The 12,380-nt window shown below is 39.3% G+C and overlaps 1 protein-coding gene across 2 annotated transcripts in view; it reads left to right on the forward strand.

Moving 5' to 3' along the window:
• PARG (poly(ADP-ribose) glycohydrolase) overlaps positions 1-11,351 on the forward strand; it is a 68,946-nt gene extending 57,595 nt beyond the window's left edge. The window contains exons 14-16 of one of the 2 annotated variants that reach the window (XR_009964813.1): positions 920-1,025; positions 7,080-7,208; positions 7,946-8,130. Coding sequence is in view for 1 of the 2 variants with exons in the window: in XM_062618843.1 (XP_062474827.1) it covers positions 920-1,025; positions 7,080-7,208; positions 7,946-8,109 (399 nt within the window). In the remaining variant the exon portion in view is untranslated. Of the gene's footprint in view, positions 1-919; positions 1,026-7,079; positions 7,209-7,945 lie in introns of both variants that reach the window. The other variant, XM_062618843.1, reaches the window with a different exon arrangement.
• The last annotated feature ends 1,029 nt before the right edge of the window (positions 11,352-12,380 follow it).

The raw sequence follows: 12,380 nt of genomic DNA on the forward strand, positions 1-12,380 counted from the left end.
AGTTGAGAAATACATGCCTGTTAAGTAAAAGCTGAAAAGTGGCATCTTACTGCAACACCAGGCCATCCCTCACTGGAGTGGAGATGGAGTTTGAAGAACTACTCTCCACACAGCCAGGCAGCTAGCTTGCTTGGCCCACTATTTTCATACCGGTGTGCTTTGGTCTTTAAACACACTAGTAGCTCTGACTTGAAAGAGCTCAAGAGGCTGCGTCCTGATGACGTGTAAGTGCTCCTTATGCAAATTCTGAATCATGGCACCTTGCTAAATTATGACAAACCATAGTCTGAATTTGCAGCTTAGATCAGATTGAGTGAAACTGGGGGTTCCACCAGACAATTGTACCTGTTCAATAATATTTTGTACTGTTGAAAAGCTTCCCAAAGAGATTTATCTGTGTTTTTTTTTTTCCTACACATGGAAGCAGCTGCCTTTACTCAAGGTTTCTTGGTGACTTATGCACTTTTTTCTTTTTCCTCCCGCCTTCATTTATTACATTAGACCTGAACTCTAAGGTGCCATTTTGTCTTTTCAGTTTTGAGGAATATCAGTAATAGTGGACACAGCAGTTCAGCTGTCATGTTGCATGCTAAAGGGGCCAAAAAGCAACAAATGTGGTACAATTTTCTGTTAGTTACTCTTTGCTCTGGCTATCCTGAAAAGTTTCCTACAGCTGTGATAAAATCCCTAGGAGTCAGCACATGTATCTGATTTTTAGTTTGGATTCAAGTTAGGCAAAATTTTTCTTCCTGTAAATTCTTTAGTGATTTACCTTAAATTTAAAGGAAGGCTAATGGGGGTATTGAAGCAGCTTGAATTTGGTATTGCTAGAAGACAATACTTGTTTTCATCTTATTGTTTGAAAATATGGCACCAGATTGCCTGTCAACTTCATCTTCTAACTCTTGTCTGCCTGCAGGCCTACTGCGGCTTCTTCCGACCCAATGTTCCACCTCAACATCTCTCTGCAATAGCCACAGGAAACTGGGGATGTGGTGCCTTTGGAGGGGACTCCCGATTGAAAGGTAAATTCTAGCACTAGTTAATGTCTAAATGAATCAAATAAGATTCTGATTCCTTTTTTTACAGTTAAGCTGTCCATAGAACTGGTTTGTTAGCTTTATCTTTAGGCCATAATTAATGTGGCCTTAATAAAAACGCACACTGCTTTTATATGCTATTTTCAGTTTAACGTTTGAGGTAAGTACATGATAGTGAAATGCTGGGTTTACAAGGATGTGTAGCACAGAAACCTTCAAAAGCAGGGATGTGCAATATTCACAGAAGAAAATGTTCATTGCAGTTCTCAGTCTTATAAGTAAGTTGACCTTTCTGGAGCAGTCGTCCAAGATTATGCATAAAATTTGCAAAGCTCTTGAAAGTATGTGGTAATTTGCAAGGCTTCACAAACTTGCTGGCAATGCACAGTGGTTGGTTTTTCTCCTTAATATATTACTGTTTGCCAGAGAAGTTTCCATTCACTCAGACATGCTTCTTTCTTTCCTGACATGCCTGCTATATCACTCACTTCATGTTCTTTTGGTTTTAATTGGAGTATTTATAATGCAGCAGATATCACATGCCAACATTCATTTAAGACTTTTTCCCATCAAGTCAAGAACTGATGGATCCTGACATTTAAATTGATATTCTGATTCATACAGTTATAAATAGAAATTTACATGTTTGTTGTTTTCAAATATTTGGTGAGCATTTAAAATTTGCTTTTCTGAACAGCTTTAGGTAGTTACATTGAGACAAACAGTCATCAGGCTACCAGCTTCGTTAGCTTGCTTTCTTCATGTGTTTTATTCATTGAGCATCTATTGTTTTCTTAATGCTTACTGATTTCCTGACAGTTGGTTTCTGTTTTCCATTAGATAAAATTGTCTGCCAAGTCCAGATCATCAATATCTGAAGTAGTATTTACTGCAGGATCTGATCCTACGTGATTATGATTGTTAGGAAGGTTTAATAAATGCTTTGATTTGCATAAAACCTCCTCTTGGATCTGAACTGTAATATCCTGTGGCTTTTGTTGTTTTTGTTTTTTAATATATATGTGTTTCTGGGACATCTGATCTAAGGCATTATTTATTCAATGCTTGATGTGACTTTTATGGTAGGCATTCCTTACTGTAATGCTTTATTTATGTCCTCTCCCCATTACTCAGAGCTCAAAACTGAAGCATACTGGGAAAGACCACCAGAGCTGAGTCCATTTGGTGAGGTGGCCCATAAGAAAAGTCTTTAATGTAGACAAAGAAATGCATAGTGAGATGTGGTGCTTTGTAACTTGGATGTGGACTCCAGGCAGAACAAGAGCGTTTTAAAGACTTGAATATTCCCTCAGTTTTATTTTAACTTACTATTTTTAGTTTGAGCTTTCATTTATGTAACTTTTCCTCTGGTTTTGGATCAACCTTAATTTTTTCCCCAAAGTTTGCAGGAATTAACACTCAACAGCAAGTTACGGCATTGATGCTGTTACGAAAAGGTCATCTAAATCTATGTGTGTAGTCTCAAGTCTTCTGTTCTTTTGTTGGACCCTAAAGACAGACATTGGTTTACCTTGCAGTTAAGTTACTATTTTTGCAAGATAGACTTAATTTCTTAGTTGACTCTGAAAAATCAATAGTTAATGAAGAGAATTAAATGATACTGATGTGCTATGGGATATGTAGCTAGTTGTTTAGTATGTGATATTTTTCTCTGCACTGATGCTGACTAGAATTACTATTGCTTCATTCTTTGTGTGTAAACTATGAGCTACAAGTACAGTAGTTTGTCATGTGCATTTTTGTCAGAGTAGAGTTGCATTTGATGTGTGATAAACAAATAGTCTTTTTCTAGTTCACAGATACCCCCTGCACAGTCATAAGTCCTAATGGTGTATAGGGTTATTCTGATTGCAAGTTCTCTCAATGGTTTCACTTCATTATAAGCAAATTTCTTGCACTGGAGAGTAATCTTTTACACTTCATAGGGAATCATAAATTCTTCATTTCAAAGTATGTCTGAGAAAACTCGATGATGATGATCATTTTGGATCACAGAGATCATCAGTATCATGGTTTTACTGAACACAAATGAATAGCTTTTGTTGGCTACTCAGGCTTGACAGTGTATTGTAATGACAAAGTAGTTTTTGTAGTTTAAAGTCTTGCTTTTTCATTTAATGTTCTTAAATACACACCCTTGTCTTATCTGGATCTCTAACAGAGACTTCAGAACCACTTCAGTATTTGATGTAATTAAATATAATTGGATAAGTGCCATAATGCATTATGATATTCTATCATTATTTTTTTTAGTTGTGAATTAAAGGAACATGGTTGTGCATAAAATACGGTTTCACTCAAGGTCACAGAAGATGCAAAAACTGAAGTTGTCTTAAAGGAGTTAAAAAAAGAATCTGGCTTTACAAATTGAGTAAGTGGTGTGTCAACAAGCCAGGTTCCAGCTCTCTTAGGGATAAACTTTTAGTATAAACTTAAGACTTTTGGTACTAAAAAAGTATGTTTATACAATTGGGAGAAGTTGGAAGATCTTGTCTTGCTTTTGGGAACCAGAGGACAGTTTAACAATTACTAGTTGAAGAGGCGCTGTGCAACTGTCTGAAGATTGGAAAAGTGCTGTTTTATTGAAAATGCTAAGATGATCTCATGAGACATCTCATAAATACATAGATTTAACTTCTAATAATAGTGAGAAAGTACTCTTTAGCTGAACTGGTGTTTTTATTTATCTGAGAAAATAAAGTTCAATAGGAGGACTGCTATCAGCTTTTATGAGACCCCTATAGAATGAGTAGAAGGAGAGAAAAGCATGCATCTTGCCTCACATATGCGTCCAATGTTGATGTGCTACCATGATAGTACTGCGGTTCTGAACTTACCCAGTAGGCAATGACACAAGGAGTATTGGGTGTTTCACCCAGTGTAGCATTGCTGCACCTGCATTTGCAGAGTTCTACTCTGCTTGCCCCTGCTGTGTCTTTGGTGCTGCTTTCCTCCCACCAATCTCTGGACTTTGGCTGCAATGCTGCAATAGTACTGCAGCACGGGAGCCCCTGGTGGTAACATCCTTTCCGCTGGATAAAAGGGACTGAACATGCAGGGACTGTGAGGATAGCTGGGTCCCCAGAGGGATTTGTATTATGCTTCTACCACCCTAGCTGGGTAGTAGAAGAAAGTATGCAAGTGCTGTCTTTGGGTGCAAGTCCAGAAGACTTAGATAGGATCACACCAGCTAGGTGCAAGGGTCAAGAGGGCCCAAATCCCTCCAGACACCTCTTCCTGTGATGCTCCTTTTTCAGTAGCATGGTGTCGTGGTTTAAACCCAGTCAGACAACTCGTTCACTCACTTCCCCCCCTTCTTGCCCTCCCCCTACTCCCGGAGGGACAGAGAGGAGAATCGAAAAGAATGCAACTCCCACGGGTTGAGATAAGAACAGTTTAGTAACTAAGGTATAACACAAATCACTACTGCTACCACCAATGATAATAATGATAAAGGAAATAACAAGGGAAGAGATTACAACACCTCACCACCAGCCAACTGATAACTTGCCCCCCCCCAGCCCGACCAAGCACCGACCCATACCTCCTCCAACCCTGCAGTCTCCCAGCCCTTCCGGCTAACTCCCAGTTACCTCCTGGACATGACGTGCTGTGGTATGGAATACCTCTTTGGTCAGTTTGGGTCAGGTGTCCTGTCTCTGCTTCCTCCTGGCCTCCCCTCCTCCCTGGCAGAGCATGAGGCTCACAAAGTCCTTGGCCAAACCAAAACATCAGTGTTATCAGCTCTGTTCCCGAGCTGAAAGTCAAAACACAGCACTGCACCAGCTACCAAGAAGGAGAAAAATGACTGCTACTGCTGAACCCACGACACATGGAAATGTCACATGGTGTTATATATCATTGGTGCCCAGAAGACAGAAATTTTGACCCTTGTTCCGTAAGATTTACAACAATTCAAAATAAACAGTAGGATGTTTTTAATATCTTCTGTAAAGTGAAGCTGCATTGTTTGCTTGAAATGAATAATAAGATTCATTAGGTTTCATTCCCCTATGCAAGCTAGTTAATTAGACCCCTTCAAAGCTGATCTACTGAAGCTTTACCAAATCCACAGCTGTTTCAGTAGTTTGATTAAAATATCATTCCCAGATTGAGATTAATTTCACATGTGAGTAATGTAATTTACAATTTTAGCTATGTGTTTATGAGTGTTGTTTGATTAAAGAATGCAGTATTTTATTAGGTCTCTTTAAAAATGTGAAGTATTCTTGAGCTGAGCTATGAGCAGCATTCTATTTAGTTTCCACTAGCAGGTGGTAATGCAGTGCACACGCAGTTTGATTTAAAATTGATCTTTACAAAGACAATATTAATCACATTTTAATTAACTCTACTTACTGGGTAGAAAAGGAAAGAATTAATATCGGAACTGCACCCATAGGCTCTGAAATAAGGCAAGCAGCAATAGATTAAGTTGTTGCTGGGCTCCATTATTTAGACTGTGGTAACATTACCCAAAATGAATGTGTGATTGATGGCATGTGTGACATTCCAGCCTCGCAATACTGGTTGGTGAAAAAGCTGTGCTCCTGTAATTTTGGTGACGCTTAAAAGGATCCTGGTTTCTCTTCTCCCCTTCCCTGTCCCTGACTGTATGATCTGGTGCCCTCCCTTGCATCAGCTCTGGCTCTGAGCAAACTCAATTCACTCAGCCAATTCTAATCTAGCAGAAAACAATTAGCTTTTACCCTTTTGTCATATAACTTTTCTGCCAGGTTGGTGAATGGAATTTGCTCTGATGAGCTCCTGAGAGCTGCAGAAAAGTCAGGAAGTGAGTGAGAAGGGAGAAAATGTAGCTGGACCAGAGCCACCTTCTCCAATTGCACTGAGTCATTAGCTCAGCTGGACCATTGATCAATACTCCAGATGATTTCTCGAGTCTTCTGAGGAATTGCTGAGGGAATTGTGGGTGTTTAGTCTGGAGAAGTCTCAGGGGTACCTTATCGCTCTCTACAACTACCTGAAAAGGAGGATGGAGAGAAGAGGTGGCTGATCTCTTCTCCCAAGTAATAAGACAAGAGGTAACGGCCTCAAGCTTTGCCAGGGGAGGTTTAGATTGGTTATTAGGAAAAATTTCTTCACAGAGAGAGTGCTCAGCCATTGGAATAGGCTGCCCAGGGAAGTGGTAGAATCACAGTCCCTGGAAGTGTTCAGAAATTGTGTAATTGCCCTGAGTGACGTGGTCTAGTGGTGGACTTGGCAGTCCTGGGATAAAGGTTGGACTTTATGATCTTAAAGGTCTTTTCTAACCTCGTTGATTCTGTAACTTGAGGTGCACCTTGGTCCACTAAGCTTTATACAAACCTGGAAGTTAAACAACCTGAATTGTATTCCTGACATCACCACTCACTTTTTATAGGTTGGAATGAGCTGACATATTCCATGCTGTATACTTCTGTAATAGATAAAATGGACACCTTAAATTGCACAGTAAGAGGATGCAGAATCATAAGTCTCATCTTAGGAGCTAAAAGTTGGGTCAGGTCCTGCTTTGTGTAGCTTAACTTAGTGAAAGTTTGGCACCCTTCCTTCTGAAGGGTGGCAAAGAGTAGAAATCGCGATGTGCTTAATGGATGCTTTTTACCCCACTATTGGTGACTTGATGCAAGCAGCTTAAACCAGGATGTGAGATGGTGCTCTGTTGTTTGTGCTGGCTTGCATGTTTATTAGCTTGTTAATGGCTGCAAGCTGCTTGAGGGTAGGCATGGACCAAAATAAACCCCAAAACTTAAACGCATTGTGTATCTGGAAACTAAACGTGGTTATCACTAGTGACTCCAGCACAGAGTACTTCCACACTGAGCTGCAGTGCCCAGTATTCTTCACTTTGTTTTAAAAGTGGAACTAATACTTGTCTACCCATTGTTCAAATTGTCTTGTAGCATTTACTTGGAGATGAGTGGTATGATTATTTGCTGTAAACTTCAGGCTGTGTTTTTTCCCTTCGCTAAATTGCTTTATCCTGTGTTCATGTGTGTAATCTTTTTGTTGTTTCAGCCTTAATACAGATACTGGCAGCTGCTGAGGCTGGACGTGATGTTGTTTATTTTACCTTTGGAGATGTGGAGCTGATGCGGGATATTTACAGCATGCACACTTTTCTCTGTGAGAAGGGCCAAACTATTGGTGAGCATAAAGAGATCTCATGCAGTGAAGAGACTTAACTGTCTCTAAATGGAAATTGTCCAGTAAGAATTACTGTCATCAAGTTCTGAACACAAGCAAATGGGTCTTGGTTCATTTGTACCTGTTTCCAGAGTGGGGAACTCTTCTGATTCAGGGTCAGCTGTACAGTGTTAATCTGTTAGAAGACTTCCAGAATCCTCTTCTAATTCACTGGTAAATTACAGTCCAGAATTTAGAAATATATATGACAGAAGATTTGCAAAAGTTTTTAATATAACTCAGAATGCTTTAAAAAGGGAAAATGTGCTTGTGCATTCTTGATGTGGGTTTGTTTTACAGTGGTTCTGGCTTGATCCCACAAGATGCAGTCAGATGTGTGATAAGAACAGTGGTGTATCGGTTGCCCCACTGTAAATGTTAAATGTCTGGGACAGAAGCACAAAGCTAGGTAGTTGACAATACATTGTCAGTAATACATACACAAGCCTAATGTTTGGGTAGCTCATGCAGAAAGCTCAGCAGAAAGTTGAGGAGCCCAGCGTGTGTTCTGAACAAACTTGGAAACAGTCATGTTCCCTTTATACTGTTCTCTACCTCCTCTTTCACTGCTCATTTAAAGAGATGTTCCATGCCACTATCTCAGCATGAGCATACATTTCTGGTCTTTATTTGCAACCATACATTCTTCATATGACATGATCTTAAGTGGTTTTTAATTATTTCTTTTTATTTTAAAGGGGATATTTACAGGCTGTTACTGAGATATTACAATGAAGAATGCAAAAATTGTTCTACTTCAGGACCAGATATCAAGCTCTACTCTTTTATATACAACACCATTGAGTCCTATGCAGATTCTACTGATGATGATGAAGAAAAAGGGTTGTGCTTTGATGATTAAAATACTTGAATTTGATCAGAATATTGTTCATCTCCTCCCTCTGGTATATCATGTGAATTACTGGGTATAATTGGCTTAATATATATTGACTGCATTTGTAGTTATGTATACACTTAAAACCCCCACCTTTTAAGAGACAAAATTTTGGGGTGGTTTTATACATGAAAACCTTGTTCATGTGTGTACAGAAAAGATTTCTTTGGTAAATCTGGTTTGCATTATACCTTGTTAAGCAGGACATGTTGTAACATGTTTGTATTTCAGTCAAGAGATTGCTGAAGACCGTCAGAAGATTTTCCTGTATTCCATTGCCTTTATTTTTCAGAACTTGTATCTCGATTTCTCATGTAAACTGAGTGCTGGAGTACAGCCAGCCTTGTAACTCTTGGGGTGATGAAAGAGAAGTGTTGTAATGATCATTCTGATTGAAAATTGTCATAATTTGATAACCCCCTTAAGACTGCCACAATGCCATCGTTGTTCTTAACTTTTTCATTGATTTAACTTAGTGTCCTGGGTTTAACCTAATTTTTTAGTAAATGGTTAAAAATGGGCAGATTCTGGAGGAGCTGTAATGCGTTTCACAACTGCATGGTCTTCATTGAACCAGGTGTAAAAGTTAGCATGAAGTAGAGAAAGAACAAAGTATGGGAGGGTGGGAAAATGAGAAATGTGACCAAAGTTAGAAGCAGAGAGAAACGTGTTCACATGAAACTCTTTAATACCGTTCTGTTGGTGCTGTTACAACATTGAACAAGGTCTTAGACACGTTAGTGTATCTGAAGTTTCTCAGGCTTCACTGTTGTTGGTGATATTATTTGAATTAGGGTCTGTTAGTTGTGTTTATATTTTCGTATCAGTTCTCCTGTATTGTAATGTGCATACATGTGAGCATGAGATCTCCATGGGATAGCTTGAGTGAGGAAATAGAAATCACTTATCAGTTGGAGGAAAGTCTGCAGGCAACACGTAAAAACACAAGTTAGGAGTTTGCGCCTGTGTCTTTTTAGGCATGGAAATAACAACAATGAAGAGAAGGCAAAATATGTGTGAAACCTGTCCTATTACTATCTCTGTGAATACCAAACTAGTGTGGCTGTAGTTCCTTAATGGTTTACACAAAACTGTAGATACATCTGTGATAAAACTTCTCCAGGTTTATGTACGGAGCCAGTCCAATGAAACTGTCTATTCGTGGTTTAAACTCAGTCTAAGTTTAAGCTCAAATTGCTAAATTTAGACTCTTCTGTGTTAGAGTTTCTTGTCTGCCATGGTTGCTATCACAAGTTTAGCAATGCAAGTGAAAACTGTAGCAGGAAATGTAGTGAGCTATGCCTCTGGCATCAGCAAATCCTTTTGGCTAATGTCAGATAAAACCTCTCCAAGCCTGAAACACAACCTGGTAATCAAATACTGGAAGCTTTTGGCAGTCTGGCCTACCATAAAGCACTTGCTGCTTGAGCTGGTCTGGTGGAAGCAATAGCACTTTGGGTCATTTATAAAATACCTTTGGAGTGCTGCGCCATTAATGCTAAGCAGCAGCTTGGAAGCATATTGCTTGGAAGGTGACAGCAGTTCAAGGGTTTCTTTCTGTTCTTCCTACCAGCTGTAGCTTTCTCCACCCCCATTACAGGGAAAAGATTTGGGCTACTGTTTCAGGTGTTTTTCTGTGCTTGCAACTTGTGTCCTCAGCGTTAGCTGAAGTATTTTCTCCTGTTCCTGATGTCCCAGTGTTGGCTCAGATTCTGGCAATAGGAATAACAGTGTTTTGTCAAAATCTCTTCTTTCAGCATTTAGGTTCAGCTGTGATAGTGCTTCTAGAGGCATTGCTGATGATAAATGTACCCTGTTAATTAAGACAAGTGATGGAAAATTGGTGCTGTCTGCCAAACCTCCTTCACCATACTACTCAGGATTTTCTATAGAAGAGGTGAACAGAATTTTTTCTGAAACAAGTGGAAGGAAATAGAGCAAAAAGCCTGAAGTGGCTGGGTATGATCTCCCCTTTATTGTAAATGAATGCATCTTTATTAATGCAGTATTAATTCTCATTGAGATTGGTCAGGTATGAAAAATGTCCCAAAATAAGATGGCATAAAATTCTACTTCAGCTCTAGAAACAGAAAAATATATCTAGAAAGATTCTCTCAAGATCATATTATAGAGTATCTGTTTAAGAGAGTTTTTGCAGTGTCAAGTGTTTCCAGGATAATCCTGTATGTTTTATGCAGCTTATGTTTTCACTGATACCTGATGGGGAAGATAGGCTTTTATTTGAGAGAATTCTTCAGGATAGGCTTACCTTACATTCCCCCCTCCTTCCCCCCATGAAATACGGTTGTATGGACAGGAGAAAAGGAAAATAACTTATTTTCTGTGTGATGTGTCATCTGAGTAAGAGTGATACATCCTGTATTCTGCTGTGTGTCCCTGATCTGGTAAAGGGCAATGTTGTAAGAACATTTTGAATACGACTTTGATTGCAGACAGGTTGAAGATTGTATTTTTCTTGGTTTAGTGGGGATTAGCTCTGGATAGCCCAGAGTTAACAAATGAGCAACAGTATATTCTCATGACTTTCTAATTCAATAAAGAGCTAAACTGCCCAGAATGCTGCATGTGGGAGCAGGAATTTTGCATCAGCCCAGTATGTGTTCTGCATCTCTTTTCCTCCGCCTGTCACTGTTTATAAACTCCCTGAGTTTTCTTTAGCTGGAGGTGCCTTTTGGTGCTTTATTTGAAGTAGTGTGGAATGGAGACACCGAAGATCTCTTTGTGCAGCCCAGTAAGCTTCAGTTCCATTCTTCTAGAAACCTGTTTATGCAGTAGTCCCCTTCTTGGGTTTTGTATTCCTTTAGGGATGTTTGCTATATGATTTCACATAAAAATAAGATTCCTACCAAACTTTTGTTTTCTACTTTTTAGTAGCCAAATTGAATGCTTAATATGAACAACAGGCAGTCATGTAGATTGCAATGTTGCCTCATAGTCACGTGTGGTGTTGGAGCACTTCTGTAGTTTTACAGCTCTTGCACCTAAATTCCTCAGTTTTGAGGTGTTCTTATCTAATGAAGAGTACCCATTACTGTATATATATTAATTTATAAACCGTTCAAGTGTTCCTGACATTCTTCTAAACTTACAGTTTATGCACCATTATATTATATTGATTTTTCTGGATCTGTATGCTAATGTTTACATGATTTTGTAGGAATATGATTAAAAAATTCTGACTGAAGCAATACTGTGTGCATTGTCTTGTAATGTACTTCCCAGGGCAGAAATTCCAGCACATTTGAAAGCACATGGCACAATGCTACAGAGATTTCTAGCAGTAAATGTAATAATTCAAGTATTTTGACATGTATAGCTAATTTGTTCTTACTGTACAGTATTGTAGTGGTTACTTCCATCTGTGTAGTGGTGGAAAGAGGAGGTAACCACAGGAAATTAGAAGGGTGCTGGCATGAGTGTGAGGTTTCTAGCAGACATTTCAATGCTATTTTCTGACTTGCTTTTGGTGAGAAGTGTTTGATTATTCTTTGAACTTAGTGAAGGAACTATAACTAAATAAAAGCAAATAAAACCTGCAAAATATATAAATAATGAATATGCTGCATAAATGTTTGCATGGTTTGTAAACTGGCATCCTCCTTAATCAGAAAATTTAGATGTTCTTCAAAAATCTTAAGTTTTAATGAGTAAGGAACTCATTTTTTTCTAGCATTACATGAAATGAGGATAAAATACAAATTTTTGATTGTTCTCAAGGGTTTAGATGTGATGCTGTCTCTGGCTGCCTCATACTGGGTCTTTGCTCATGTTCAAGCATGGTTTGCCGTTCCCGAGTTTAGATTTAACTTTCATGTAAATGGCCAAAATGATACCGTTCTCTATACGCAGCATGTGTCTGAGTGCTGGATAATCTGGAGATGGCAGACTTCTGGTAGTGTGATGCCTGGGTAGGGAACGGGTCATGCCCTTTGTGTTGAACCTTGTAAATCCCAGGTGGTGGGGTAGCAGAGGGTGCTCACACTCTGCCCCTGCAGTGGGGAAGCTGCTGCTGGTCTGTCCGGTCCCAGGCTGTCACTGGTCTAACTGTAATCAGCAAACATCCTCAGGAATATGCTTTATTAATTCTTAAAAGCCACTGGAGCCTGTGGAGATAACTCCTTGGGGATAAAGCACAATTGCAAGGGCTGCTTACCCAGGGACTCTTCCCATTTTTCTCAGTTGCAAGCCATTGGCTTCCCACCTGTGTCAGTGCTCGG

The sequence above is a fragment of the Pezoporus occidentalis genome, unplaced genomic scaffold, assembly GCF_034315485.1.
Source record: "Pezoporus occidentalis ecotype Australia unplaced genomic scaffold, CSIRO_AGI_Poc_V1 ctg204, whole genome shotgun sequence".
Lineage (NCBI taxonomy): Eukaryota > Metazoa > Chordata > Aves > Psittaciformes > Psittacidae > Pezoporus > Pezoporus occidentalis.